At 52.0% G+C, this 25,138-nt stretch overlaps 11 protein-coding genes; 8 read left to right on the forward strand and 3 right to left on the reverse strand.

Moving 5' to 3' along the window:
• Positions 1 to 37: 37 nt before the first annotated feature.
• RCC_02575 (uncharacterized protein) lies at positions 38 to 1,288 on the forward strand (the record flags this gene model as incomplete). XM_023767865.1 has 3 exons in its annotated part: positions 38 to 229; positions 376 to 563; positions 613 to 1,288. The coding sequence occupies 3 exons, from the start codon at positions 38 to 40 to the stop codon at positions 1,286 to 1,288; spliced, it is 1,056 nt and encodes a 351-aa protein (XP_023623633.1).
• A 1,772-nt stretch (positions 1,289 to 3,060) lies between these two features.
• Positions 3,061 to 4,119, reverse strand: RCC_02576 (related to THO complex subunit 3; the record flags this gene model as incomplete). The annotated part of the gene is made up of 1 exon (XM_023767866.1): positions 3,061 to 4,119. One exon carries the CDS (start codon positions 4,117 to 4,119, stop codon positions 3,061 to 3,063), a length of 1,059 nt encoding a protein of 352 aa, XP_023623634.1.
• Positions 4,120 to 4,654: 535 nt separating this feature from the next.
• Positions 4,655 to 8,821, forward strand: RCC_02577 (related to MAP kinase kinase kinase Wis4; the record flags this gene model as incomplete). Its single annotated transcript, XM_023767867.1, has 1 exon — positions 4,655 to 8,821. One exon carries the CDS (start codon positions 4,655 to 4,657, stop codon positions 8,819 to 8,821), a length of 4,167 nt encoding a protein of 1,388 aa, XP_023623635.1.
• A 1,009-nt stretch (positions 8,822 to 9,830) lies between these two features.
• RCC_02578 (related to alcohol dehydrogenase, class V) lies at positions 9,831 to 11,532 on the forward strand (the record flags this gene model as incomplete). XM_023767868.1 has 11 exons in its annotated part: positions 9,831 to 9,942; positions 10,020 to 10,087; positions 10,156 to 10,160; positions 10,224 to 10,275; positions 10,329 to 10,343; positions 10,411 to 10,607; positions 10,662 to 10,908; positions 10,969 to 11,065; positions 11,120 to 11,288; positions 11,347 to 11,414; positions 11,471 to 11,532. 11 exons carry the CDS (start codon positions 9,831 to 9,833, stop codon positions 11,530 to 11,532), a joined length of 1,092 nt encoding a protein of 363 aa, XP_023623636.1.
• Positions 11,533 to 12,498: 966 nt separating this feature from the next.
• RCC_02579 (probable general stress response protein Whi2) lies at positions 12,499 to 13,742 on the forward strand (the record flags this gene model as incomplete). XM_023767869.1 has 6 exons in its annotated part: positions 12,499 to 12,583; positions 12,635 to 12,665; positions 12,720 to 12,855; positions 12,985 to 13,340; positions 13,398 to 13,665; positions 13,722 to 13,742. The coding sequence occupies 6 exons, from the start codon at positions 12,499 to 12,501 to the stop codon at positions 13,740 to 13,742; spliced, it is 897 nt and encodes a 298-aa protein (XP_023623637.1).
• Positions 13,743 to 15,699: 1,957 nt separating this feature from the next.
• RCC_02580 (uncharacterized protein) lies at positions 15,700 to 17,314 on the reverse strand (the record flags this gene model as incomplete). XM_023767870.1 has 5 exons in its annotated part: positions 15,700 to 16,029; positions 16,085 to 16,362; positions 16,495 to 16,662; positions 16,730 to 16,916; positions 17,006 to 17,314. The coding sequence occupies 5 exons, from the start codon at positions 17,312 to 17,314 to the stop codon at positions 15,700 to 15,702; spliced, it is 1,272 nt and encodes a 423-aa protein (XP_023623638.1).
• Positions 17,315 to 18,038: 724 nt separating this feature from the next.
• On the forward strand, positions 18,039 to 18,507 carry RCC_02581 (uncharacterized protein; the record flags this gene model as incomplete). XM_023767871.1 has 3 exons in its annotated part: positions 18,039 to 18,085; positions 18,203 to 18,368; positions 18,433 to 18,507. The coding sequence occupies 3 exons, from the start codon at positions 18,039 to 18,041 to the stop codon at positions 18,505 to 18,507; spliced, it is 288 nt and encodes a 95-aa protein (XP_023623639.1).
• Positions 18,508 to 18,585: 78 nt separating this feature from the next.
• Positions 18,586 to 20,604, reverse strand: RCC_02582 (uncharacterized protein; the record flags this gene model as incomplete). The annotated part of the gene is made up of 1 exon (XM_023767872.1): positions 18,586 to 20,604. The coding sequence occupies one exon, from the start codon at positions 20,602 to 20,604 to the stop codon at positions 18,586 to 18,588; it is 2,019 nt and encodes a 672-aa protein (XP_023623640.1).
• Positions 20,605 to 20,947: 343 nt separating this feature from the next.
• On the forward strand, positions 20,948 to 22,745 carry RCC_02583 (probable Eukaryotic translation initiation factor 3 subunit D; the record flags this gene model as incomplete). XM_023767873.1 has 2 exons in its annotated part: positions 20,948 to 22,404; positions 22,457 to 22,745. The coding sequence occupies 2 exons, from the start codon at positions 20,948 to 20,950 to the stop codon at positions 22,743 to 22,745; spliced, it is 1,746 nt and encodes a 581-aa protein (XP_023623641.1).
• An 835-nt stretch (positions 22,746 to 23,580) lies between these two features.
• On the forward strand, positions 23,581 to 24,294 carry RCC_02584 (uncharacterized protein; the record flags this gene model as incomplete). The annotated part of the gene is made up of 1 exon (XM_023767874.1): positions 23,581 to 24,294. One exon carries the CDS (start codon positions 23,581 to 23,583, stop codon positions 24,292 to 24,294), a length of 714 nt encoding a protein of 237 aa, XP_023623642.1.
• Positions 24,295 to 24,548: 254 nt separating this feature from the next.
• Positions 24,549 to 24,977, forward strand: RCC_02585 (uncharacterized protein; the record flags this gene model as incomplete). The annotated part of the gene is made up of 1 exon (XM_023767875.1): positions 24,549 to 24,977. The coding sequence occupies one exon, from the start codon at positions 24,549 to 24,551 to the stop codon at positions 24,975 to 24,977; it is 429 nt and encodes a 142-aa protein (XP_023623643.1).
• Positions 24,978 to 25,138: the final 161 nt, after the last annotated feature.

Genomic DNA, 25,138 nt, shown 5'->3' on the forward strand with positions numbered 1-25,138 from the left:
AGCAACGCTCACATCGTTCGCCAGACATTCCGAGAAGATGGAAGTTCACCTGACGGCCCCTTCCCCTAATCCTAAAAGCAGACCGGCGGGACCTCAACGAACACCTACAGCACCAGAACTTGCTGCCGCGCTTCGGCAAGTGTCAATTCTTGACCATCGTCGTGAACTACGTGTGGAAGATACATCAGAGGGAGCCGGGATCGATGGTCTAGGCAGAGTACGATCTGGTGTAAGTCATACTCCACAATTGATTGCTTCAATCGCATTCCTGCAAGCCACTCTGCGATTGCAACACGACCATGGCGGCCGCTCTTGAGTCGCATCGTCAGTGGTGGCATTGTCTTCAAATCGCTCACGACTGACCATTCTCCACAGTCAAGCACGACAACCTCACCGACCAGGAGGAGAAGATCCGATGCCATCCGGCAAAGTATTCCTTCCGGTGCAAGATGGCGGATGTACCTTATGCAAGAGGTTGCAGGGGATAGATTTCTCGAAGCACAATTGCTCCTCATGACTGTCGCTACAGGATGCTTGGACGTCATGACCTACACCACATATCGGTCAGTATCCAGCTCATCCCAGACGATCTCAATCTGACTCCCGACATAGCGTCTTCACCTCGAAGCAGACCGGCAACACCCTCTTCCTCGCAACCTACGCCCTCGACAGGGGCTCTCTAGACCCCGGATTCGAATTGAACGTCGGAGTGAGCATGACCATGTTCATCGCCGGCGCCATCATCTTTGGTCACGCAGGCCACTATTCCAACCAACGACGACGAATCTGGCTCCTCGTCTCCAGTTTCTTCCAATTAGTCCTCATCCTCGCCGCCGCAGCCATCCGGTATTTCGTCTCGCGGGAATYCACCGGTCCCGGGGCCGTCGCCATCAACGCTCTCCTAGCATTCGCAATGTCCGGCCAAATCTCCACAGCATTACACGTTAAAATGCCAGATGTCAATACAACGATGATTACAGGCGCTTTGATATCCCTGTGTACTGAGCGGAATATCTTCAAGCTGAGATGTCCAAGACGTGATCGATTGCTTGCGTTTTTCTTCAGTATGGTTGCGGGATGTTTCTTCGGGGCTACTATACTACATTTCTCAACTCCGTCTGCGGCGCTTGTGGCGGTGGCTTGTACCAAGGGATTTATCATGCTGACGTTTTTGTGCAATCGGGGGTTGGTTAAGAGGAGGTTGGACACGGATGGGCCGAGATGTGATGGGTTGAAGGAGACGGGTGGGGCGATAACGCCTGTTTCGAGGATTCTATGGGGTGATTGAGATGGGTGTGCGCGGCCGAAGAATACCGAATCAGGGATTTGTTGATGGCATGCATCAGAGGGCATGGTGCTGCGATTCTCTAGCCGATCGAAGATCTGGACCGATGGAACGATTGGATGTCGGGAGAGCACTGGCTTGCACACGAGTTTCCGTTAAGAAGCTCGCAATGCCGACCGGCAATATGGCAACTGAATGCCATCACACCACGCCGAAGAAACCGGACGTTCAGGTGGCGGAATGATGTGGAGGGCGCCACCGCATTGCTAGAGCATAATAAGGCTATCAGCGCCTAGGAGAGAGAAGCATCGGACTTGCAGATGGAGTTTTGATGAACGCTTCATTCACAAGGGGGAGGAAGAAGAAGGAGAAGAAGAAGAAGTCTTTCCGGAACAGAGCAGGTTTCCAACGATTGCTGGCTCTCTAGGCGCTACCATTTCGATTCAGGGGGAGAGAAAATTGAGTCTTTGGGGTCCAGCGTCTCCCCTCGTCGGGAGACTTGACGGTTCCACTACAGTGATCGATGTGCGGTACTTAACGGGAGGAGAAACTAGCCGAATGTACGAATGTACGAATGTACGGACAGATAGCTGTAACATTAACAGATAGCTGTATCAAATCATTACCGACGCATTTCGTTCCCATGTGCAATGCCTTCAGGCTATCTCCGCTGAACGAGCACGACTCCATGGTCTTTAGTATTGATTTTTTTGTAGACTGTGGTMCCTCAGTCCCTCCCTCGTTACTGTCGTCGTCGTCGTTGTTGTGTGTGAACTCCTCAGCGACGACGTATGTCTGCGCCCCTAGCTTGCACAACGATCATATTGATAACCTTCGACAGAATTCAAAGTTTGTATTCAGCATCAAGGTCGTAACACAGTAACGGATGAATGACCACTGTGCGGATAGCATAGCCGTTTTCATTATCGCTGATACCAACGTCCACGATATCCTCTACATACCCCAAAGCGTCCAAAAAATGGCGATGCAGCTACCCCAACCCTAACCCTAACCGAGACTGCAAAGGCAGCCCCTTTAATTGCACAAAACGAGCAAGAGCGAAAAGAAACCCACGCCCATTCTTGAGCCATGCGAGAATCATTTGGTCCAGAAAAGGGAACGAGCGGAACGGGGAGCTTGCTTTGCTCTCATTCTTTCATACAATTCGAAAATTATATCTAATTTCAGCGATTCGAGTCTTACTTCTTCCTGTTTCTTAGGATCTGCCCCGTTATCCCCATTCCCATCTCGAGAACGCGAGGGAGTTTTGTTCCTTCGTCGTAGCCTGCAATGCACAATGGGCATACATCTGGGAAGGCTTGTAGAGATACGCAACATCTCGCTATTTTGCGGTTATCGATGATATCTATGTGGAGACCTGTCATGTGCCCTTGCGATGGAGTATCAGAAGGTATGTTCCGATGCGCAGCTGCTCGTCTGGTTTGGTCAGGTCCGGAAAGGTTGATCGACACGGTCACCCTCAAGCGAGATGCCCACGAACCTCTGCTTGATCTTTGCAATGCATAGGCTGGCCTCCTGGCACCAGAATATCGACAAGTAGGCATGAAGCAAGCATGGCGATTCAGCGGTCGGCATAATATGACATGGCATTGGCGGCAAGGAATAGTCCAGACATTTAGAGAACGTCCGTAATGTGCCTGATTGATGTCCCTCGGTGGACGGTAGTATGTGCTGATGGCGGACTCGGTGCGATATTTGCGCTCCGATCCCTGGTCTTTGAAGATGGCGTGCTTCGTCTGATGTTGTTATTGCACTCAATCCTTGAAAACACCAGCGATCTTCAGGCCGCCTGGATCGCCGCCATACGCGATGGCATATTTGAGGGGATGCCATGCGACCCAGCTCACAGCATTGACCGTCTCGATGGTATGCACCGATTCCCCCGTGTCGACGTGGTAAATGTCCAGCCCCTTGTCGCCATCTCTATCYGCACCACATCCCGCAACGAGATACGATCCATCAAAGCTGAAACTCAAATCTCTGACGGCGGAAGTGTGATGACTGAGGACATGAGTGCACATCCATGTGTTGGTGTCCCATAGCGAGATGAGGGAGTCGCTCGCACCGACGGCGACATAGTTTCCCGCCGGGCTGTGTTGAACGGCGTAGGTGTTGGAAGTGTGAGCGGCGAGGGTGTAGATGGGTTGCATGGTGGGATAATCCAACACTTTGACCGGTCCATCGCCTGTCGTAGCGAATACCTCTCGACCCGAGTTGGAAAAGGCCATCATGTTGAAGCTTCCTCGATCCTTGAGGGGCGAACGATCGGTGGGATGCAGTTCCAGCAGGGCRGTGTCCATTTTGCGCACATCCAACGCCGTCACCACATCATCCTGCCGGCCCACCAACAGTTCCGTGCCGGCGGGATGCCAGGTGAGGAACAATCCCTGCCCACCGACTTTGTGTTCGGCGGACTTGACCGTCGTGCTGCCTCGCATTCCCCCCACCGCTCCCCCAGGCGCCCGGACATCCCACAACTTCACCATGCCATCCAACCCCGTTGAGGCCAGGAGTGCCTCCCTTCGCGGATTGAAGGCCACCTTCTCCACCGCCATGCTGTGTGCCGTGCCCCTCGCACCATCCTTCATCTCACTCGACGCCTTGACATCCGGCCGTTCGGCATTCCAGACGCGAATGTTGACCGACGTCGATTGCGCGATGAGTGATCCGGTGGGAGACCATGACACGCTGCGGATGTTGGGTGCGAGGGATGACGGCCGTGCGGATTCGGAAAAGACGGTGGGTTTAGCAGGTTTGAAGGCGGCGGCAACGTAGTCCTTGCGAAGAGGACGTGGTCGCGGTGCTGGTGCCATGGCTGGGCTGGGGTGGGTGGGATGTAAGAGGTGGTGGTGGTGATTATTATTATCATTACGATGATAATTAGGATTCTTCTAGATGCACCGATCTACACCGCGATGCGCGATAGCGGGAGCTGTCGTTCGTCTCGCTTCAAAAGGTCCCGCTTCCGCTTCCGTCCTCCCACGGTCCACCTTCCACCACCAAAGCAAGTTTATCGGTTGATGGCGCGCGGACTTCCGGTTGTGTTTCACTGTACATACATACATGCAYWCATACATTCAGAATTCCACCGCAGACCGTGTTCTGTTCTCACCAAGTAACGTCGTCTTCTTTGTCCTGAGTATTGGATATCGTCCAGCATCCTACAACCACAAAAGCATCATCATCTCCATCACATCACCATCGCATGACGTCGAGACGGGCCGGAGATCAGGCATCGCGCCTCGGACTGCTAGAACTAAGGGAAGCCAAAGTAGGCTATTGTTGATCTAGATGTTCAAGAYGCACCATCGCTCGGCATCCTCCCTCTCCAACGGCGTGCATCCCATCATGGAGGACGTCGACGCCGAAGAGGCCCGCCCCACGCTCAACACGTTTGATTCCGGCGGCAGCACCAGCACCTCTTCCTCGCAAGAAGTGGAGCAGCACACCGACCAGGACAGCAGCAATTCCTACAGCGATAGCGATGGCATCTCCGCCCGTCATTTTGGGAACAACTCGACCTTCGACGACTCGAGTTCGTCCCTCGGCCATCATTCGAGTTATGCGTGGAATGGAACTCCCCAAACTTCTTCTCGCTCGTCATCCAGCAGCAACGTGGTGAATGGTGGCGGCGCAAATGGCATCAATCCAGCCTCACGACAACCATCCCGACCGGGAACCACACGACAGCCCAGCAATGCATATGCTCCCGCACGAAGACCTCATCAGTATTCCATCAACACCTCCGTCTCGGGTCGCCCTCGGAACGCTTCCACCTATCGATCACGACGAAATCCTGACGCCGCATACCGAGCGCAGGAAAAGGCATATGTGCAGAGGATACGGCAGGATGTGCCCGAGAATGAATTCTACATCGAACCGAGGACGCCCAGTCTGGACTACTCGTCAGGCTCAGAGTCCGAGGGAGATTCTCCTACGGGGCCAAATCTCGCCGATCATGACCCGGCCGAGGTGGATACTCTGCTATACTACGGAAACGAAGATTTGGAGCCTTCGATGGAGGAGTTGAAGATTCCTGCGAACCGTGAGCGTTTGGAATGGCACGCCATGTTGGCCAACGTCCTGACCGGCGACGTGGTTAAGCAGGAGAAGAAACGATTGATTGGCGGTCCCGAACAGCAGGGCGACAACACCCTCCAGACTGAGGTGTGGATTGGCGTGCGGGCAAAGACGTGTGGTCGGACGGTGGCGGCACAGAAACGCCTAATTGATGATGATCGATCCAAGATCAAGCAGACGATTGAAGCGATTGTTGCGTTTGAAATCAAAGGAGAGGCGGAAGCGGGCAAGTCTCCGTTGGGACAAGTGCAAGAGATTGTCAAGAAGATTGAGAAGATTGAAGGCTTGTATCCCACACGGCAGGCCTTTGTGGCGGCCAACCCTCGTGCTTCTTCCGGTGCCTACAAGGATACCTGTGATGCTGTCATAGCGTGGCACAACACTACGGAGCTTATCAATACCGAGCTGGGAGTCTTACAGAGCTGGGTTGGCAATACTGTGCTCGACTTCACCACGCCTCGAACGAGACCAGACGGCGAGCAGGGTAACCATTTGTTCGACGACAGCTCTTTTATCGATCGAATCCTGAAGGAGGATGGCCTGAAATCACTACAAGGCGACAAGAGTCTTCTGAATGGTGTCAACACGGTCATTCATAAAGCAAAGGCCACTCTCATTGCCAACGCAGAGGCATTTGCAGATCGCCACCTACCGCCCTACATCGAAGAACTCCTAACATTAATCAACTTCCCTAGTCGACTCATTCAAGAGATTATCCGCATGCGACTCTCCTACGCGAAGAAAATGAAGGATCAGGCCCAGCAGGGTGTCATGACGACCGAGCAGATGATCCTGCAGTTTCAAATCCTCCTTCAACTCGCCGTCAAGATCAAGGAATCTTACACCGTCATTGCTCAGGTGGAACCTGGTTGGGAACTCCCATCTTGCATCGATGAGAACTTTGACGTTGTCATCCTTGATGCTCTAAAATTCTACTTCAAGTTGCTTAATTGGAAGCTTTCGGCCAACAAGAACACCTTCAAGGAGGCTGAAATTCTGGAACAAGAATGGGACTTTTCCAACGAGCTTGGACGCTTCCTAGACGGTGGTGATGTCGAAGTCGCAGGCCAGTTCTCCAGCTTGACTTCCAAGTCCATGGGCCGTCTTGCCTTGCATTTCGAAAAGGAACTGCGTCGACCTCCGGATGAGGTCGCTGGTACTGCTGAGATGGACAAGAGATACAAGTCWATCCTCGATTCCGTTCGTGTCAGACAGCGAAAGATCTTTCGTTTCAGCAGGCTCCTAGGACAACGGTTTGAAAACGCCGCCGAGTACAACATCAACATTGGCGACGAGCAACTCGACGATCTCCTCCTCGCATTAAGACTGTCGGGCCACTTTCTCGTCGAAATGGATCCCGAGAGTGCGCCACTTCTAACCGACCAGCATGGATCGCGAATGTACATCATTGCCAGCCCAGCTCTGGCGAACCGCCCGGCAGACATTCAGAGCATGTTGGGAACTTGCTATCACGCCGAAGACAGCCCCGAAGATCCTACCAACCCCTATGTTATCATCATGCGACCTGAGAGTCCGATCTTATGGGACGGACCTCGTATCGAGACGAAGCTAGGTGTCGTCGCCAAGGAAGTCCTCAAATCACAGCAGTCAATGGACCTCAAGRCTGGACGCCTCCGACTTGTAGCCGATGGGAGTCAACAACGACTGGCCAATGCCAAACATGCATTTGAGACGTCTACCGCGATTGAACTCGCGGTGTTGGTTGAGCAGCGTGCCAATCTCCCACGAGTGCATCAAGAATTGGCCAAGATCCGACAAACAGCCCACAAACTCTCCAACACCATCATGGATTCTGTAGCAATCGTCCGCTCTCAGACTGAAGCAGCGGGTCGGAAATGGGAGAGTCAGGAGCTCATCCAGACTTGTTTCGCCTTTGCCACAGAATTCGGTCAACGTTCTGCCATTCACATGGATGTTCAAAGAAGAGCCATCAACCAGCATAAGCTTACCAAGCTAGCACTGGATTGGGTATCTTTCATCTGTGATGACTGCGTGGCTTCTGATCGCAAGACATTCCGATGGGCTGTGGTTGCCTTGGAATTCGCCATGGTCATGACGCGCGGACAGAACATTCTTTCGATCTCAGATGAAGAGTACGCAGAACTGAGGAGCAAGGTGGCAGGATGTATGAGTCTACTCATCTCCCACTTCGACATCATGGGCGCTCGTGGCAACGTTGCTGCACAGGCGGAGAAACAGCGTGCAGATGCCATCGGCGGCAAGCTACGACCCGACGTTGGCAAGCTCAAAGATGACGAAGAGTCCTCACACATAGTGCGCATGGGCTGGCTGGACGAGCTGGAGAAGCTGGACCAAATCCGCAAAGACCGTGAAGCAGAACGACAAGCTCTCGGCCGAGTCCTTGAGGATAGCAACGACGCGGACCGTGCCTTGACACACTTGRGCGCTTCTGCTGGGAATGTCCATATCCGCTGGCAACAAGGCCAATTCGTCGGTGGCGGGACCTTCGGGTCTGTATATGCAGCTATCAACCTCGACAGCGGACATCTCATGGCCGTGAAAGAGATCCGCCTCCAAGATCCAAAGATGATCCCCACCATTGTCAGCCAGATCCGGGATGAGATGAGTGTATTGCAAGTCCTCGACCACCCCAACGTAGTCCAATACTACGGCATTGAACCCCACCGTGACAAGGTCTACATTTTCATGGAATACTGCTCCGGAGGCTCCCTCGCTGGACTACTCGATCACGGCCGCATCGAAGACGAAACCGTCGTACAAGTTTACGCTCTCCAAATGCTCGAAGGATTAGGATATCTCCATGAAGCGAACGTGGTCCATAGAGACATCAAACCCGACAACATCCTCCTCGACCACAACGGTGTCATCAAATTCGTGGATTTCGGCGCGGCCAAAGTGATTGCCAAACAGGGCAAAACCGTCGTTGCAGGTCCCTCCTCCGAAGGTGGTGGAGCTGCAGGAGCAAACCACCATGCAGGAACAGCAGCTCAAGGAACACCAATGTACATGTCCCCCGAAGTGATCAAAGGCGGACCGCACAATAAATCGGCCCGTCTCGGCGCCGCAGACATCTGGTCCTTGGGATGCGTTATAAGCGAAATGTGCACGGGCTCCCGACCCTGGACGAACATGGACAATGATTTCGCCATCATGTATAATATCGCCAATGGGAATAGTCCGAGCTTACCGGGCAGAGAACAGTTGAGTGCGGTTGGGCTGGATTTCTTGAAGAGGTGTTTTGAGAGGGATCCGGGGAAGAGSGCAAGTGCCGCGGAACTTTTGCAACATGAGTGGATTCAGGGGATCAAAGTGCAGTTGAGTCTGGAGCAGCCACAGACTCCTGTTAGTGGAGGGAGTGGGTTGGTTACGCCCGGTGTTGGGAGGGATGGAGAGTTTGGGGGGAGTGGAATGTTTACGCCTAGAGGGGAGTGAGGCGAACATATTATGATATGATACTTGTTGGGGTTAAATTCTGAGGAGTTTGTCGAGTTGGGAATTTCTTTCTCTTTCTTCTTGGTTGGGAACAGCTGTATATTTGGCGTCTGTGGGAGGTGGGATGAAGATGAAGATGATAGCGGCATTCAGCACCTGGCGTTTTTTCTGTTTGGGTTTTGAGTCTGGATTGGCAAGGGTATTTGTTTGTTGTTGTTGTTGTTGTTCTTGGGATCTATCGCTTGATCTTTATTGAAGTCTCTATCTATTCCTTTTCTACTTCTGTCTTGAGCGAATATTCCGCCAAACATCAATTGTCAAGGCCATCGGAGTCCCCATGAAATAAGTCTAATGTTCATAAAATCGCAAACCATTAGCTGTGGTTTTGGAACAAGAGGAAGAAGAGGAGTTGAAATAAGAATTGGGACCTTGATGGTCGAGATTGGAGTCTACACATATATAGTCGAACGTCCCTGCTACTTCTTCTCGACAGCTCTGAGGTGTCTCTGATGACCCCAGTATCCATGCACACCATAGCACATCGAATCACCTGTCGGACCAGATCTTGACACAACCCTTCCCCGCAATGCCACGATTGCTGCTAGTATGTGTAGGAAGTGGATGCCTGCTTCCTGTCTCTACCCCGCCCGCCCACAATTAAACCAACCATCCAGCATTTGCCCCGCCTCTCACTACCGTTGCGTGCGGAGTCGATGCTAGCTTACTGTATCCCGAATAGCCAACCCGAGGCTTTTTCAAGAGCTTGGAATTGCGTTACACGTGGACCAGCGGCGGCGGCGGGCCAGGAAGAACGTGGAGAAGAAAGCATAAGAATGACGGATGGTTGATTAAAAGGTGGAGATGTAAGTTGGGGTCTTTTCTCATTGATGAATACCTGTTACTTCTGCTTCCATAACCTTATCACCATCGATATTGAYATCACCTTTCCTACCTTGCTTGTCATTGAGACTTTCTTGAAACAACCGAATTGCGAATATCAGTATTGAAGATGTCGACGACGGAGGAAATTGTGATTCCTAAGAAGGGTCTTGCGGGWGTTGTGGTGAATGAAGGGCCGGATTTTAGAGTCGAGGTGCAGGAGGTTGATGTTCCTGAGCCCAGTAAGTCCGTCCGCAAATGCACAACTCACTAAAGGATGATGCATAGGATTGTTGCTGATGATAGATGCGTGATGTAGAGGATGGAGAGTTGTTGTTGAAGTTGAATTGCACGGGTTTGTGTATGRGCGATGTGCATTTTATGATGGTATGTTGTTTGGATGTGTTGGGAGAGAATGAATATTGGATGATGAGGCTGACTTTTGTGGTGTCTAGAATGAGTATGTGTTGTTGATTCTAGGATGGATGGGAAGTGGTTGCTGACGAGGTGTTTTTGTGGAAAGTTGGGCTGTGCCTCCCATGTCCGAGATGGGAACGATTTGTGCTGGACATGAGGTGAGTTCTTGCCTGAAATCTAGTTTGTGTTGTACTGACTGTGTCATGAATAGGGCGCTGGTATTGTGGTATGTAACGATTCCACAGACTATGACCTGCCTTCAATATATTGGTGATGCTGATCCGTGACTCTAGGTCAAAGTCGGCAACAATGTCCAGGGATGGAAAGTTGGCGATCGAGCTGGTATCAAACCTCTTCTTGACGTTTGCCATAACTGCGAGGAGTGCTGGAACGGCCGGGACAATTACTGTCAAAAGGGAATCTACACCGGATTGATGGCCGATGGWTYTTWYWKWMAWKAYMYSRCSWCYMCCGMGATCTACACTAGCCGGTAAGATCTCTTGGTCCTACTTTCAAGATATATAGAGCTCACGTCACCATATAGCATCCCAGATGGCGTTCCAGATGAGGTAGCTGGGCCAATCATGTGTTCGGCCAGTACCATGCATCGTGCCCTCATCGATAGTGGATTAAAAGCAGGACAGTGGGTTGTTTTCCCGGGAGGTGGCGGGGGAGTTGGTATTCAGGGCGTACAGTTGGCCAAGGCAATGGGTATGAGGCCGATTGTGATTGATAGTGGCGAGCAGAAGAAGGCGCTTTGCATCAAGCTTGGGGCCGAGGAGTTTATCGACGTGAGCATTCCTGGAACGATCTTGCACGGCCGAGATTGGGGCTGACAGATTTGAATGCAGTTCAAGGAGCACTCTGATGTTGCTGCTCGAGTCAAGGAGGTTTGTGGTGGTGTTGGTGCACACGGTGTGCTTGTTACCGCATACCAAGCGTATAATGGTATGTCGAAGTCGATGCAGCTCGGATCTCCATGCTCCAGCTAATCGTTTCTAGATGCAATCAGCTATATCGGAGATCGCATTGGTGGACGAATCATGGCCATTGCTCTTCCGCCAGCGGGCACAATCACGCTCGGTACAGACCCGAACTTCTTCAGCTTCAAGAACCTGCATATCATTGGTACTTTGGTCGGTACCATGCAGGATACTGCAGCCACTCTTGAGTATGACACATCACCGAGTGAAGGGTGGAGTATGACTGTAAGCTGACTTCATCTGCAGGTATGCACGCCGTGGACTCCTTCAAGGTATCGCAGAGGTCAGGGGAGTGTCGAGATTCAATGAATCAGGTAAGTCGTGATATCCTCTTTAGCCAAGGCATCTCTGACATCTCTCGACAATACAGTGCAAGCTCTGCGTAGAGGCGAGGTGGCGGGGCGTATTGTCATCGACTTCAACAAGGAATGATGGATGGTCGTGCTTGGAGGGGATGAAGTTGTAACTTAAGATTTGTTGATGAACATGCCAGAACCTTGACTCCACGATGAATGCACGTGTCCCGTTTTTCTCTCTGTGCCTGCGCATGGACATGCATGTAGCGCGTATGTGTGTGGTGAAGCAAAGGTGACCTTGTTGTCAGTATCATTATTGATGACAAGACAAGACAAGACAGGACAAGACCAGAGGATATGTCTCCCAGGCGATCGTAGCGCGGCGCGTAGCTGTAAATTGGATGCGTCGATCTTCGACGCTATCGAGAGCTAGACCTCACACACCCTCACTACGACGAAAGAGACCAGTAAACACCCACTGCACGACACAGCAAGCGCATCTCCCTCGCGCCTGCCCCTAAGGTCCTCCGCCCACGGTCCGCGCCTCCCCACCTCTTTCCCATTCGCAGGGCTCGCTGAAGGCGCCCGCCTCGCTTCCTTGCATTCGATCGCGACTGACCGCCTACCGCCCCAGGCCAACCTCACCGTGGATTCTTCGGACGACATCTCCATTCGCACCACCCCGTCCACGCGGGCCCACTCGGAACACAGCAAGACCGACGTCGATTCCCACTTCCGCCGTGACACACCACCACCATCGCGATCGCAGGTGCGCTTGGACGAATCGTCCACTGCCACGGCCGAAAGTCCCCCCGACTTCCACTCCCACGGCTTCCCTGCCCTCTACTTCCCTCAGCCGTCGTCTGCGGAGCCATACATCTCCCTCGTCACCACAGCTTGCGCATCCGACTCTTTAGTTGCCGACGCGCCTGCGCCGCCATTTGAAGAGCGCGAGTCTCCGGGATCACCCTCCACCGTTGTCGCGGAAACAAAAGCTGCGCTTCCACGCGACACCAAAAAATCAAGCAAGGACTTAGACGACGGAGAGCCACCACCTCCATATACTGAGGGTTCCAGTCCGCTCGACGGATTTACCTACGTCATGGCAGCAGCAGGCGGTGCGGCTAGCATCCTCACGCAGGTGCAGCAGACAGGGCCAGCGCCCATCAACACAGCGTTGGGAGGAGGTATGTTGCTCGAGATTGTAGATCACGTGACTTTTGCTGATGCTACCCAAGGCTCGGACGAGAACATCACCCTGGAATTGCGGTTGGTTCACGTCGGCAGTGATGTGCTCATACCCAGGCTCTAACATTCGTGCAGCGGCCAACGATTCACTCTTTCCCGCGATGAACTTTTGACGCTCCCGGAGTTCGTTCTGCTCTCGCTATTCCCCAACGGCTTGCTGCCGGATGGCCATATGAACAGTTATCACGACGGCGATGTCTATCCAGTCGACGTAAGAACCACCCAGTCCAATCCCCCACTCACACAGGCGTCTGCCAGTTTCGTTGCGGACGAGGGGAATTTGAGAAACACTCTTGAAAATCGTGAAATATATTTATCTGACACGGTCTCTTATTCACAGTACGATCCGCTGTCTCTCCAGTACATGTTGGAATTCTTCCGTCATGTGGCACAAACGATCCCCCAATCCTCGGACGAGTCTGCCCAAGGCGAAGGACCCAACACCATGCCGATCGAGCCCATGCCTGGCAACGCGCGTGACATGCTTCAAGACCGAGCCGGAATCATAGTGCTCCGCGAGGACTTGGACTTTTATGCTATTCCTCCACGAAAGGACGTCGAGCAAATGGAGATGATCAACATCAAACGGGCCGCCAGCAGAGCGCTGTTGAAGCAGGATGGCATCTTTTCCGGCCTGCGGAAGAGCGAAGAGCCAGGCACCACGGAGCAGCATCTCATTGAGATGCTGACAGCTGGGTGAGCACTTATTGGAGATTGACTTGGAAAGTGCTGATCATGCTAACACATCCGCAGCGGATTCAACCACGAAGACATCTGGGGGCACCGCGCAGCAGAGCCACAAAAGGCCGTCATTTGCTCAATTGCCTTGGCACGCTTACGAACTGACATCAAGGGCGACACTGCGGGAGCCGCCAATGCCGTAGGAATGGCCCAGAAGCTGTTATTGTTTTGGAGAAAGCCAGCCCGAAGATGTTGGTGGGAAGGTGTCGAGTTGGAAGGCGTCGAGGGCGTTGAAGGCAAACTCAAGGTCTGGATACGACGGGTGTGGACGTTGGAGATGGTCAGTTCATCCCAAACCTACCCATGCGTAGCTGAACTAACACTATTATTCCACAGAGCGTCATAGGATTGCGCTAAGATCTGCTCACCATGTCGAGAAATGACTACATCGAGGACAACAGAACACTGTCCAGATCTGACAGATTACCGGAGAAGGGTCATCGGCGACTAGCGATATACCTCAGCATTTCATCACCTTGGTCTTAAACTTACTCCGCGCGCCATACAACAGGGCATTCTCGGCAGGCAGAGCCATTGTTTTCATCGAGTTGTTTGCAGGCATAAAAGGCATGGCGCTACGGAGCATGTTGCTCGGGAGTTTGGGGACTCTCTTTCACAAAACCTACTTGTACGTCTACGGAGAATGACATGAAGGAGGTAAATTTGTATAGTCTACTAGTGTAGAAATGGAGATGGTTGATTATCCCACCTGGCAGACTTTGTTTCACAGCACTGCACAGAGAATGTTTTGCGTCGAAGCCCTTCAAAATTTGATGCGTATTGAAAGGCAGGGTCCATGAAAGGCGCACAAGAACCCGCACCTCAGCCTTGTTCGACAAACGCAGTTCACTCATCGGAACGCAACATGCCTTGCACTTGGCTACATTCGCACGACAGAGTACAGTCCATCCAAGGTTAATCACACTGGCAAACCGCCTGGAAATAACATGACGGAGACATTCAAACAGCCATGGATTGAGACGCCCTTGATCTGGTCGCAAGGCTTGTCACGTCGATCGGGCTGGTACTTATCRACTTTCCCATCAACCTATCTTCATCTAATCGAGACGCAGTAACATATACTTGAAGCTCGAGAACACGCAACCCTCTGGATCTTTCAAAAGCCGAGGAATGAGTGCGTTTGTTGCTGCACATCTCTCAAATAACAAGACAACCAAGAATGGCGAGGAAAAGACCACAACGACTCATTTCTTTTGTAGTTCCGGGGGGAACGCTGGTCTAGGATGTGTTTCTGCGGCCGTGACTTTTGGCTGTCTAGCGACGATTGTTGTTCCGGATTCGACTTCAGACTATATGATTTCCAAATTAAAGAACGCGGGTGCCACGGAAGTTATCCAGACGGGAGCTTCTTGGTATGAAGCGGATGAATATCTTAACAAGCAGCTTCTACCGAAAGCCCGCAGTGAGGGCCAACATGCAGTTTATGTTCCTCCATTTGATGCAAAAGAGATTTGGGAAGGACATTCTACCATGGTCGATGAGATTGTACGGCAGCTACCGAGTGTTGATCAACACTATCCATCTCAAGTGGGCTCTACCATATCAAAAGAAGGAAACGATAAATTCGAGCTACCAGATGCAATCATCTGCAGTGTCGGCGGCGGAGGTCTTCTGAACGGAATCATCAAGGGTCTAGATCGCTACAAGTCGGATCCCACGACRAAAACTACTCGAGTCCTCGCAGTCGAGACTGTGGGAGCAGATGCTCTCTCTCAATCAATTCAACAAGGGAAACTGGTAACGCTACCCAAAATCACAAGTATCGCGACCACTTTAGGTGCACGCACCGTCTCTAAGCAGGCGTTCAAGTACGCGATGAATAAGGAACGTGTCACTTGCGCTGTTCTTACAGATAAAGAGACTGTAGCGGCTTGTAGAGATTTTGCGAATGATGAGAGAATGCTAGTGGAGCCTGCTTGCGCTGTGTCTCTGGCTGTGCTGTATACGGGGAAGTTGAAGGAGTTTATCCCGGATTTGCGGCCTGAGAGTCGGGTTGTGGTGGTTGTTTGTGGAGGGAGTGGATTATCGCTGGATATTCTGAATAAGTATGTCAAAGATTATCTGGACTAGAGATGGTGCAGATGTAGAATGCTGCTGGTGTTGAAACCCGGCTGGAGTGAACAAAGGCAGGTGAAGCTGCAGAAAAGGAGTTGGTGCAGTGAGAGTTGAGGAGAGCATCCATAAAAAAAGCTGAAGTGCTACTGTTGCTATCAACACTGAAGGGCGCTCATTAGTATGAGATATTTACAACACACCAGTACCGAACGATCTCCAACGCAAGCCACGAATCTCGTTAGAACTTGTTTTCGCGTAGTGGACTAACAGCATATGTCGAACTCGACAGCAGCTGTCCACCCGACTGTTCGCTAACTGGTGAATCATTCGATCGTGCAGATGGAGGCGTCTTTGCTGAGTTCAAAGTAGCACTCATTCCCTCGCCATCACCATCCGAAGCATAAGTGCTCCAAGACATGAGATGCTGTCTTCTTATTGCCTCATTAGCCAAAGACGAAGATGGTGATGTGGAATTGCTGAAAGCTGTTTTGCGTCCTAAGATAGGAGAGTCCTGGCTGAGAGACGAGGATGCACGCTCGATGGTCTTCTCGGGGCCATTGTTGCGGAACTACACGATTAGACATTAGCATTCGTTCCATCGTAGGCAAACTTCGGCAACTCACTGAAGACGTATCCTCCATCTCCACCGCGATATGCTCCCCAAACTTACTACCCCTCGCTCCCCAAACACTCCTCGGCCTCYCAACGCCTCCAATCTCATTAATAGGTCTCCCATCCAACATCTGCGCAGGTCTCAAGAACGCAGCAGGCGGCAAACCCGGTCCTCCCTCTGCTCTCAGCCCCGGAGCAGGATTGGCTTGAAGACTGTTCATATCAATCAGTCGACCCTTCTCAGGGGAAGTTTGTTGAAATTTCGTACGGGAGGAGGGAAAAGTGGGACCTACACAAGAAAAATCAAAAAAATTGCTCCTCCATAGTTTTTAGACCCAATCTCTGCCTTCAACACCGTCAAGAAGTTCTTTGCTGTAGATGCTTCTTTGACGGGTGTGGTGATATTGGGGATAGTACGAACCTCCCATTGTGCCATAGATATCGTGGGATGTGCTACCGCTGCGATTGTGCCCGCCGGGACGGTCTTGATAATGGGGAGGAGGGGGGGTCGAGTTTTTGGGGAAGAAGGGGTTTGCTTCTTCGAGGCGACGTTTTTCGATCTTTCTGCGGTGGCGGCGGACGAGGAAGGCTATAAGGAAGAGGGCGAAGAGGAGAGCTGCGAAACCGCCTATTGCGCCGCCGGCTATGGCACCAACTGGAGTTTTTGGCGAGGATGCTTCTGTTGATGTTGGGGAAGGTGTTGAGGATGTTGATGTGGTGGATTCGGTACGGGTTGTTGTCGAGCTTGCCGTTATGCTTGTCGATGTATTTACCGTTGGACTCGCTGTTGACCTTGCTGTCGGAGTGGTGGTCGAAGCTACTGTCAAGAAAGTCCTGGTAGTGCTGCTCTCCACARCTATAAGTGCAGTGGTCTCAATGGTAGTGACGCCATTGCCGGCGCTTCTTGTTGGAACGCTTCTCGTCGCTTGTACTTGTCTCTCCTCGAGTTCAGGGAGGGCTGGAGTGACCTCCGGTGCAATCGAAGAAGCATCACGATTTGCTGTCGGTGTTTGTACGGTCTGAGCCAGGCTCTGTTCGCTCTCACGCGCGGTTATCGCTGTTGGAACGGTGCGTTTAGGGCCTTTATCATTTGAAACTGCGGCATGACGAGATCTTCGGCCAAAGATGCCAGTCTTCCGTGCGAATAGAGTTGACGAGATTTCCAAGGTTGAGGTCAAAATCTCTGTATAGTTGTGAGGCCAGAGGCTTTGCGCSACTCCCTTGAGATTCGGAACAATCATGCTGAAGAGAGCATCTATGTTGGGCAGAAGGAATTGAAAGCCGAAGGACTGACAGCCATAGCGGCAAAAAGAGAGGTGAGAGATTCAGCTGAAAGCGTCACCGAGTGACCTTTCCTTTGTGGAGCGGTATCGGAAAAGAACACAAAGAAAGCAGCGCTGGAACACGAACGAACAGACCTGCGGCAATTCCAGCTGAGGTCACGGAATAGCGATGATTGTAAAGGACCTGACAGCCTCCATAAGAGCAAGTATTAGAGTGCTCTGTTGAAGCTTTAGACCAGGACGTCGAAGCAGAGCGGCGAGATTGATGCATTCCATCATCCATGTTGTCAGACAAGCTTCGGAAATACTTTCGTCCGCAATACAGCTCGTACATACAGTCATAATTATGCCGAAGATGAATCTCAGAAAATGAAGTGTTCCTGTTCGATAGTTAATGTCGAAGAGCAAGGTGATGTTCTCCCTCGCTTCGAACGACCGCCAGTGCACGGACAATTTCCTTCGGCATGCCCGCTCGGCAAGCGGCAAGTGGGTCCGACATGTTCCGCGAGCAACCTACCAACCTCCATTTTCTCAATCGATCAGCATCTCTCCAATTGACAATATCGAAATGTTCGCATCAACTAGGGTCGGCCTCAGCCTGAGGAGCGCTACTCAAGCTGTGCGCCCAGCGAGAAGATGTTTCTCTCTTACAGCAGCACCATGCCACATCAAAAGATTGACAATGTTCAAGATTCCAAAAGAAGAGGACATTGAAGCCGTGCTGAAAGAGTATGAGATCTTGAGGGAAAATGCTGTCAAGGCAAGTTATTTCGTACTGTATCATCCAGAGCCGCTCTTTTGGGCGTTGATACCATCGGACTATATCTGATAGCCCTGCTAACCTAGCTCCCAGGACGGCGAAAAGTACATTGTCTCCAATGTCGCCCGCCGTGTTCTCAACACAACTTCTCCGCTGAGTGAGGGCTTCACCATTGCTTCCCAGTCTGTATTCAAGAGCAGAGAAGATCACGATTTCTATGATCAAGAATGTCCGGCTCATAAGGAGCTCAAAGTAGGATCCTCTCCCCGGTCCATTAAGTTTCCTGCCAAGCATCAGAGTGACTGACGCCCAGCAGAAAACGACATCCAAAACAGCAACTGGAAAGATGACGCTCGTGACTGAAGGAGATTGGCCTGAGCCGGAGCTATGAGGGTGATGAAAATGCAGTCGAGCAATTGTTCTCTCCCGGAGAAAGTGAAGCGAGAGACGAAACTCCATAGGATCTGTCTCAGATACTCTTCAAAGACTTCACCCACCCCTTGGCTTCCAAGCCTTCAATTACTCTCTCGACGCTACTTCTCTTCAGCCCTAGTCCAATCGCTATCTCCTCGAAAGCGTGTTCACCATTAAAGAATGGTAAGATGGCAGCTAAGACATCCCGATTCTCCAGGTCCTCAAACGTGCTTTGCAGATGTTCCAAGAGGTGGGCTTCTGCACTTGGGTCTTTCACCAAAACTTTTCTTTCCCCACCAAGGTCTTCCTCCACATCCGAGAACACACTTCCCTGAGCAGTAGCATCACTGCCCCTCTTCCGCCCCAATAGCCTCCTCTCCAAAACGATCTCGCTCAACCTCCGGTTCGCTGGTATCCCGCCGTTCGCAATCGCCGTCCGTTCCGAACTCACACTTAGCCCATCATCTTCAGAGACCGCCATCTCACTTCCGCTCCCACCTCTGACTCTCCTCTCAAGCATGGACTTTGGAACTTGAATCCACCCGTACCTCATCGCTTGTACTACAAATCCCTTGCGAACCAACCACTCGAGTATCTCCAAGTACTTTCCTCGATGATCTCTGCTCGGGACTAGAACTCCATATCTAATCGGTCTTCCAGATAGCACCTTTAACATATTTGGCAGACTCGGTAGTGTAGGGAACAATTTCGCATATTGGTCTGTGAACTTTCCCAGCTCATACACTGGAGCGTCGGGAGATACGACATAGATATTTCGCCAATGTAGAGGTGCTGACAGGGCGATAGCTTTGCGGTAGAAGATCAAATGGCGGGAAAGAGCCAGTAGGGAAGGTAGAGGCATGGACATCGTCTGGGAGAGCTTCAGAAAGGACTTTGTCGGAGTGTAGGATTGGAGAAAGTGCGTCAGCGGGGCTGCAGAGGGTTTCCCGGCAAGCTCTGCGAGTAGAGTTTCAGGTGGTTCAAGCAGCAGCAAGGCGGAGTCTGGGTCCAGTTCTTCATCTCGCGTTGCTGTCGGAGAAGTGCATAATGTCATATCTAGACCGTTGAGGCGACAAGATGCAACATCGCCCGCGGCAATTTTGGAGTATATTTCTGCAAGAGACCATGCCAGATCACTAGCCTCCAGCATAGATCTCCATAGGTTCTGCTCGTCTTCACGGGTGAAGCGCGGTTTCTGTTTAGCCTTTGCCTTCATCGCAAGAAGTTTTTGACTTTCGGTGGAGAGGTAATTTGACTGTTTCTGGCAATGATGGAGCGCTTTGCTTAGTGGTTTGATGATGTCCGTGTAAAGCGCCTCAGCATCTCCGGATTTCTCGGGCGATAGAACGAGTACAACTTGGAACATTGTCATTTTTTCAATGGTTGCTGCATTTGAATTTGTGGAAGAGCTTTCCATGGATGCTCCGAAGCGTTGAGATGCACTTTTGTCCTCGAAGGAGTCAGGCATATGCGTGAAGTCGTAGTCCTTCCTTCCTTGGCCGTGATGGGGAATTTTGGGTGAAGGGCTGCCACTTGCTTGGAAGCTTTCTACGTCGAGGAACCCTCCTCCTCCTCCAAGAGAAGCGTCCCTCGTTGGTTTGGAGTCTTTGACTTCAGACTTGGGGGTCCAATTACCGTCCTCAGGCGCGTAGACGGGATGGCCAAGAAAAGTGAAACCATCCATGCAGATTTCAAACCTCTTACCGTCTGACCATCGTCCCGGGGAGAGCATCTTCTCCAGATCTCCGACGGTATGGCCCAGCACTTTCCCAGTCAGAATCTCGCCTCCCGTGGTTGGCTTCCCCGAGCGAAGGTCCAGCTTCCCCAGGCTGGGCACTAGCTCGCTGATATCTGCAAAGCGGGCGGTACGAGCGTGAACAGGAGTTCGAGAGATGCGGACCTCGTCATCGGAGCTCTCGCTGGATAAGTCTGCATTGTCGTGTCTGTCATCCGAGTCGACACTAGAAGTTGGTTCCTCTGGGTAGTGGAATACAAGGCGTGGTCCAGGTCGAGAGCGGGTCATGAGCAGGATTGCCACCAGGCCAATACCTGAGACTGCAGATGGAGATGCCATTGCAACATCTGCATCTTCATCCCCTCTGTTTGATGATCTTTCGGCTTTCAGTGGTTGCGAGCTTGGTGGAATGTGCGAAACATTGGTTTATAGTTAGAGCAAGTTAGAATCAATCCACCTTACCAAGCTGGGTATATATCTGGTATGGCATCATAACATGTAACCACTGATCACCATTGTCGTAGATTGATCTTGTGATGAAAGGAAACACCGCGAATCTGAACACAGTCTGAGAGGGTGATGAGGATGGCCTTGGCAGCGATCGCCAACCCCACTTCGCGACTTTCGAGGGCAAGAAATTTGGTGAAYCTTCCAACGATCTCTCCTCTAATAACCACCCATCATGGCGCCGGCATCACTTCTCGATCTCATCGACTCTTTGGGGTCGACGGACACGTGGGGTCCACCGACCACCACCGAGACTACCCTCCATGGCGTTCCCTATGCGCCCTTCAGCAAAGGCGACAAGCTAGGTCGCATGGCCGACTGGACCAGCGAGGGCAAGGAACGGGAAGGACGCGGCGGAAGACAACAGTACAACCAGAGGTATCGCGATCAGATCTACGGCGCTGGCCCCGGTGGTCTGCAGACGGCATTTGCTATCGAGGGCACCAACGAGGAGAGCTCCTTCTCCCTTGTCGATCGATCGCAAACATCAGCCCGCTCGCGTGGATTTGGTGGACGAGGAGGTACCTTCACACGTGGTCGTGGTGGTCAGCGCGGCGGGCCTAACCAGCGCGGCGGACGTGGCACCTTCCAGCGCGTGGGCGGTGGACGTGGCGGACAGCAGGGCTTCAACGACCGTGGTGGACGGGGAGGAGGTCGACGCGGTGGACGATTCGGATGGAAGGATTGGGACAAGCCACAGCGCAACCGTGAGGCATCAGTGCAACCCAAGGACTCATGGCGCATGCTGGAAGAGATTGACTTCAACCGTCTGGGCAAGCTCAATCTCGATACTGGCGAGGGCGAGGACCTGGAGGACTATGGCTTCCTCTACTACTACGACCGCGCATACGACAAGCAGCCGGGAGCACCACAGTCTTCCAAGAAGCTCACAGTGCTCGACCGTGCGGCCTACAACGTTTCCACATCGTCGGATCCCGTCATCCAGGAGCTGGCTGACCGTAACGAGGCAACTATTTTCGCCACTGACAACATCCTTTCCATGCTCATGTGTGCTCCGCGATCTGTCTACTCGTGGGACATCATCATGGTCAAGCAGGGTGGCAAGATCTTCATTGACAAGCGCGATGGCTCTTCCCTCGACATGGTTACCGTCAWCGAGAACGCTGCCGATGCTCCTCTTGAGCTGAGCGAGGGTAACAAGGATCAGATCAACTCGCCTGGTGCTTTGAAGGAGGAGGCCACTCACATCAACAACGTTTTCCCCACGCAGGTTGTGCTCGAGTCAGAAACCTCTCGCCACGATATGCCCAACGAGCACCCCTTTTACAACGCGGCGGAAGAGACGGATCCTCCAGCGTCCAAGTCTTACAAGTACCGTCGCTTCGATCTTTCCCTCGAAGCCGACGCCGAGCCACTCCACCTCATTGTGCGTACCGAGTTGGACGCGGTGGTGAAGAACAGCATCAGTGGCGAGGATCAATACCTCACCATCAAGGCCCTCAACGAGTTCGACAACAAGGCTCAAGGTTCGGGTGGTGCGCTCGACTGGAGAACCAAGTTGGCTTCTCAGCGTGGTGCTGTTGTTGCGACGGAAATGAAGAACAACTCCTGCAAGCTTGCGAGATGGACAACGCAGAGCATTCTGGCCAAGGCCGACTTGATGAAGCTTGGGTATGTTTGTGCTTTTCCTTCATTCATGACATCGTACTGACCCAACGTGCAGATTCGTCTCTCGTACCACACCAAAATCTACCACCGAGCACGTTATTCTAGGTGTCTTGGGTTACAAACCTAGGGAGTTTGCGACACAGATGAACCTCAACCTTAACAACGGATGGGCCATTGTGCGAACCTTTGTGGACATGGTCCGGAGGGATGGCGACGGCGACGGCAAGTATGTGCTTRTCAAGGATCCTAACAAGCCAACCATTCGGTTGTACCAGGTGCCAAAGGACACCTTTGAGGAGGACGAAGGTGAAATGGAGTTGGGAAGCGTCGTTGAGGACGAGTAGATGTTCATAGAAGAGGGGTTGGAGGTGAAAAGTGGTCTTTGATGATGATGCATGGCAGGGCATGACTTACGCATGAGTGGGATGGAATGCATTATAGATGATTACACGTGGGAATGTCTATGGCGCGTTCCGATCTGCAAAGCTCAGATGTGCACACCGTGTATTGCCTTCTGCTATGGCMACGAACTTGCAATCACCATGCTGTTCCAATCATGTGCGACTCATGTCTCTGGAAGGCTTTGAGAGGAAGCCGCGAAGCTCCGGCTTTAGACGCACGCTCGAATGATGTGAGGTATACCGACGATCTACGTCTTGATTCGTATTGTAAGACAACGAAGTCCAAGGGTGAACATGAAAGACAAGTCGTYGATTTCGCAGCTCTATCTGCATCCTGGTTCGGGACAGCGGAGTTATAGCGGAGCAAGATTCCAGGTGGAGTGATAGCTTCGCTGACGATTGTACGCGATCAATGGCTGATCCTGGACACTTTTCCCCGCTGCTTGAGAGGAGGAGCAGAAAGGTACATGTACATCTTCAACTTCGCTTCCGTAATTTTTTTTCGTCTCTGCGTAATCAATCTCTCTCACACTTTGTTTTCTGTTACTGACTGAGGTTGTCCTGCCGAAAGCCATTATATTGGAACGGTTGTTTGTTGGGTCCTTTGGAGGAGCGTCCCCGCGTCCACTTTCCTTCTTGAGACAACCCTTCCGTTGTTGCAATTTTCCGCGCGCGCGAAAGCTGGAGTTGGCGGCAACCTTGTGAAGTGAATGGAATCACAAACGTGATATTAACAACGACACGTCTGGGCAGTTCGAAGAACCATTCCGTCGTAGCCATGGTGGTGCTATGTACTGGATTTGCGGAGCGATGGAGTTCTGGAAATTCTGCTGCAAAATCGACAAAGTCTKACTTGCATGCATTGGAGCGGAGAAAGATTGAAGCGGGATGTTTGCCGATTGACTTTTTGAAACTCTGCGGGAGACGTACTGGTCAGGGGATGAGTGGCGCGGGCGATGTCGAGCAAGTACAACGGGGTTTCGAGAGACTGTTCAATGGCGAAGAACGTATTGATGCTTCAATGTATCAATATCAGCCGACCTGGCATACTACACTTCCACCAACTGCCGACCACCACACAAACGCCACAACACAAGCAGATTCAACTCAATGGCCACAGGAATGGAAAACCAATCAGCTTACAACATCAGACTCCACACCACACGACGACGACCACAACAGCAGAGCAATTGCACGCCTGGAGATGTTGAATCTTCACCTAAAACCACTCTTCGAGGATGTCGACAGTCTCCGTTGCGGCTACGCACAATGCCAGGGACTTTTACAAAGACAAAAGCAATCCCTCCTCAAAGACGCGCAGATTCGGACCTGCGTGCATAGTGGATGCAGCTATGTTTCAACCACCGCAAGCGAATGGAGGAGACATGTAGGAGAAAGCTGTAACTTCCACGAAGAAGCAGAGAGGAAGGGGCAAAGCTGGAGTCGGAGGGAGAATTGGGAAGGGGAGGGAGGGATTTGTTGTGGGGTGTAGGGGAGGGGGTAAGCAGAGGTGGTGATCTCGCTCGCCCGAGCAAGGGATGCCCATCCTTTGCGAATGCTTAGGAATGCAGAAGAGACATTGGAATGCAACGCATGCATGCAAAAACAAACTACCATTTGTTCTCTTCGCATTGATCCCTCTTTCTCCTCTTCCGTTTCCACAAATTTCGAACAACATCATCAACCACAATTCGAAAAGTCAGACACATCGCAAAAAAGGTCCCCACCACCAACCGCACCGCAAGAATGCGTTTCTCCCTCTTCGCAGCCTGCCTGGCCACTGCCGTTGCCCAATCAATCTCCCCACCACCAGCCTACAGCGCTCCGCCAACAACCATCGCTACCTCAGCAACCAGCGCTCCACCTTCTACTATCATCTACGGCACTGGATCTCCCGCTTCTTCAGACCCAGCCGCCATTTCGATTCTGCCAATTTACCCCATCACAACGGCAATTTCCAACAGTACCACTCCCGCTGCAACGAGCGCCGCTTACTGTACACCAAAGAAGAACGGAACAAGCGTTGGAGCTCCCGATACTTCCGCCGCACCTACCCGATATGTTGACCCCGAGACTCCTATGGACCCGGCGGAGTATGGAGGTGGGGCTATGGGTAACAGTGTTGGTGTGAGCATGTTAGCCATCGTTGCTGCTGGCGCTTATGCTCTGCTTTGAAGGGGGTTCGCTTGTATGTTCAGAGAAGAGTTGAAGGGAGTGCGCGTGGTGGGAGTTTGGAAGTGTAAGACTCGTGGAAAAATCTCAGAGATTGTGCAATAGATTACCGGCGTTCTTGTTGTTTCCATAGGACTTAATTGCCATCTTCTTGATTCCATTTT

This window comes from Ramularia collo-cygni, assembly GCF_900074925.1.
Source record: "Ramularia collo-cygni strain URUG2 genome assembly, contig: RCC_scaffold03, whole genome shotgun sequence".
In the NCBI taxonomy this organism is placed as follows: Eukaryota; Fungi; Ascomycota; class Dothideomycetes; order Mycosphaerellales; family Mycosphaerellaceae; genus Ramularia; species Ramularia collo-cygni.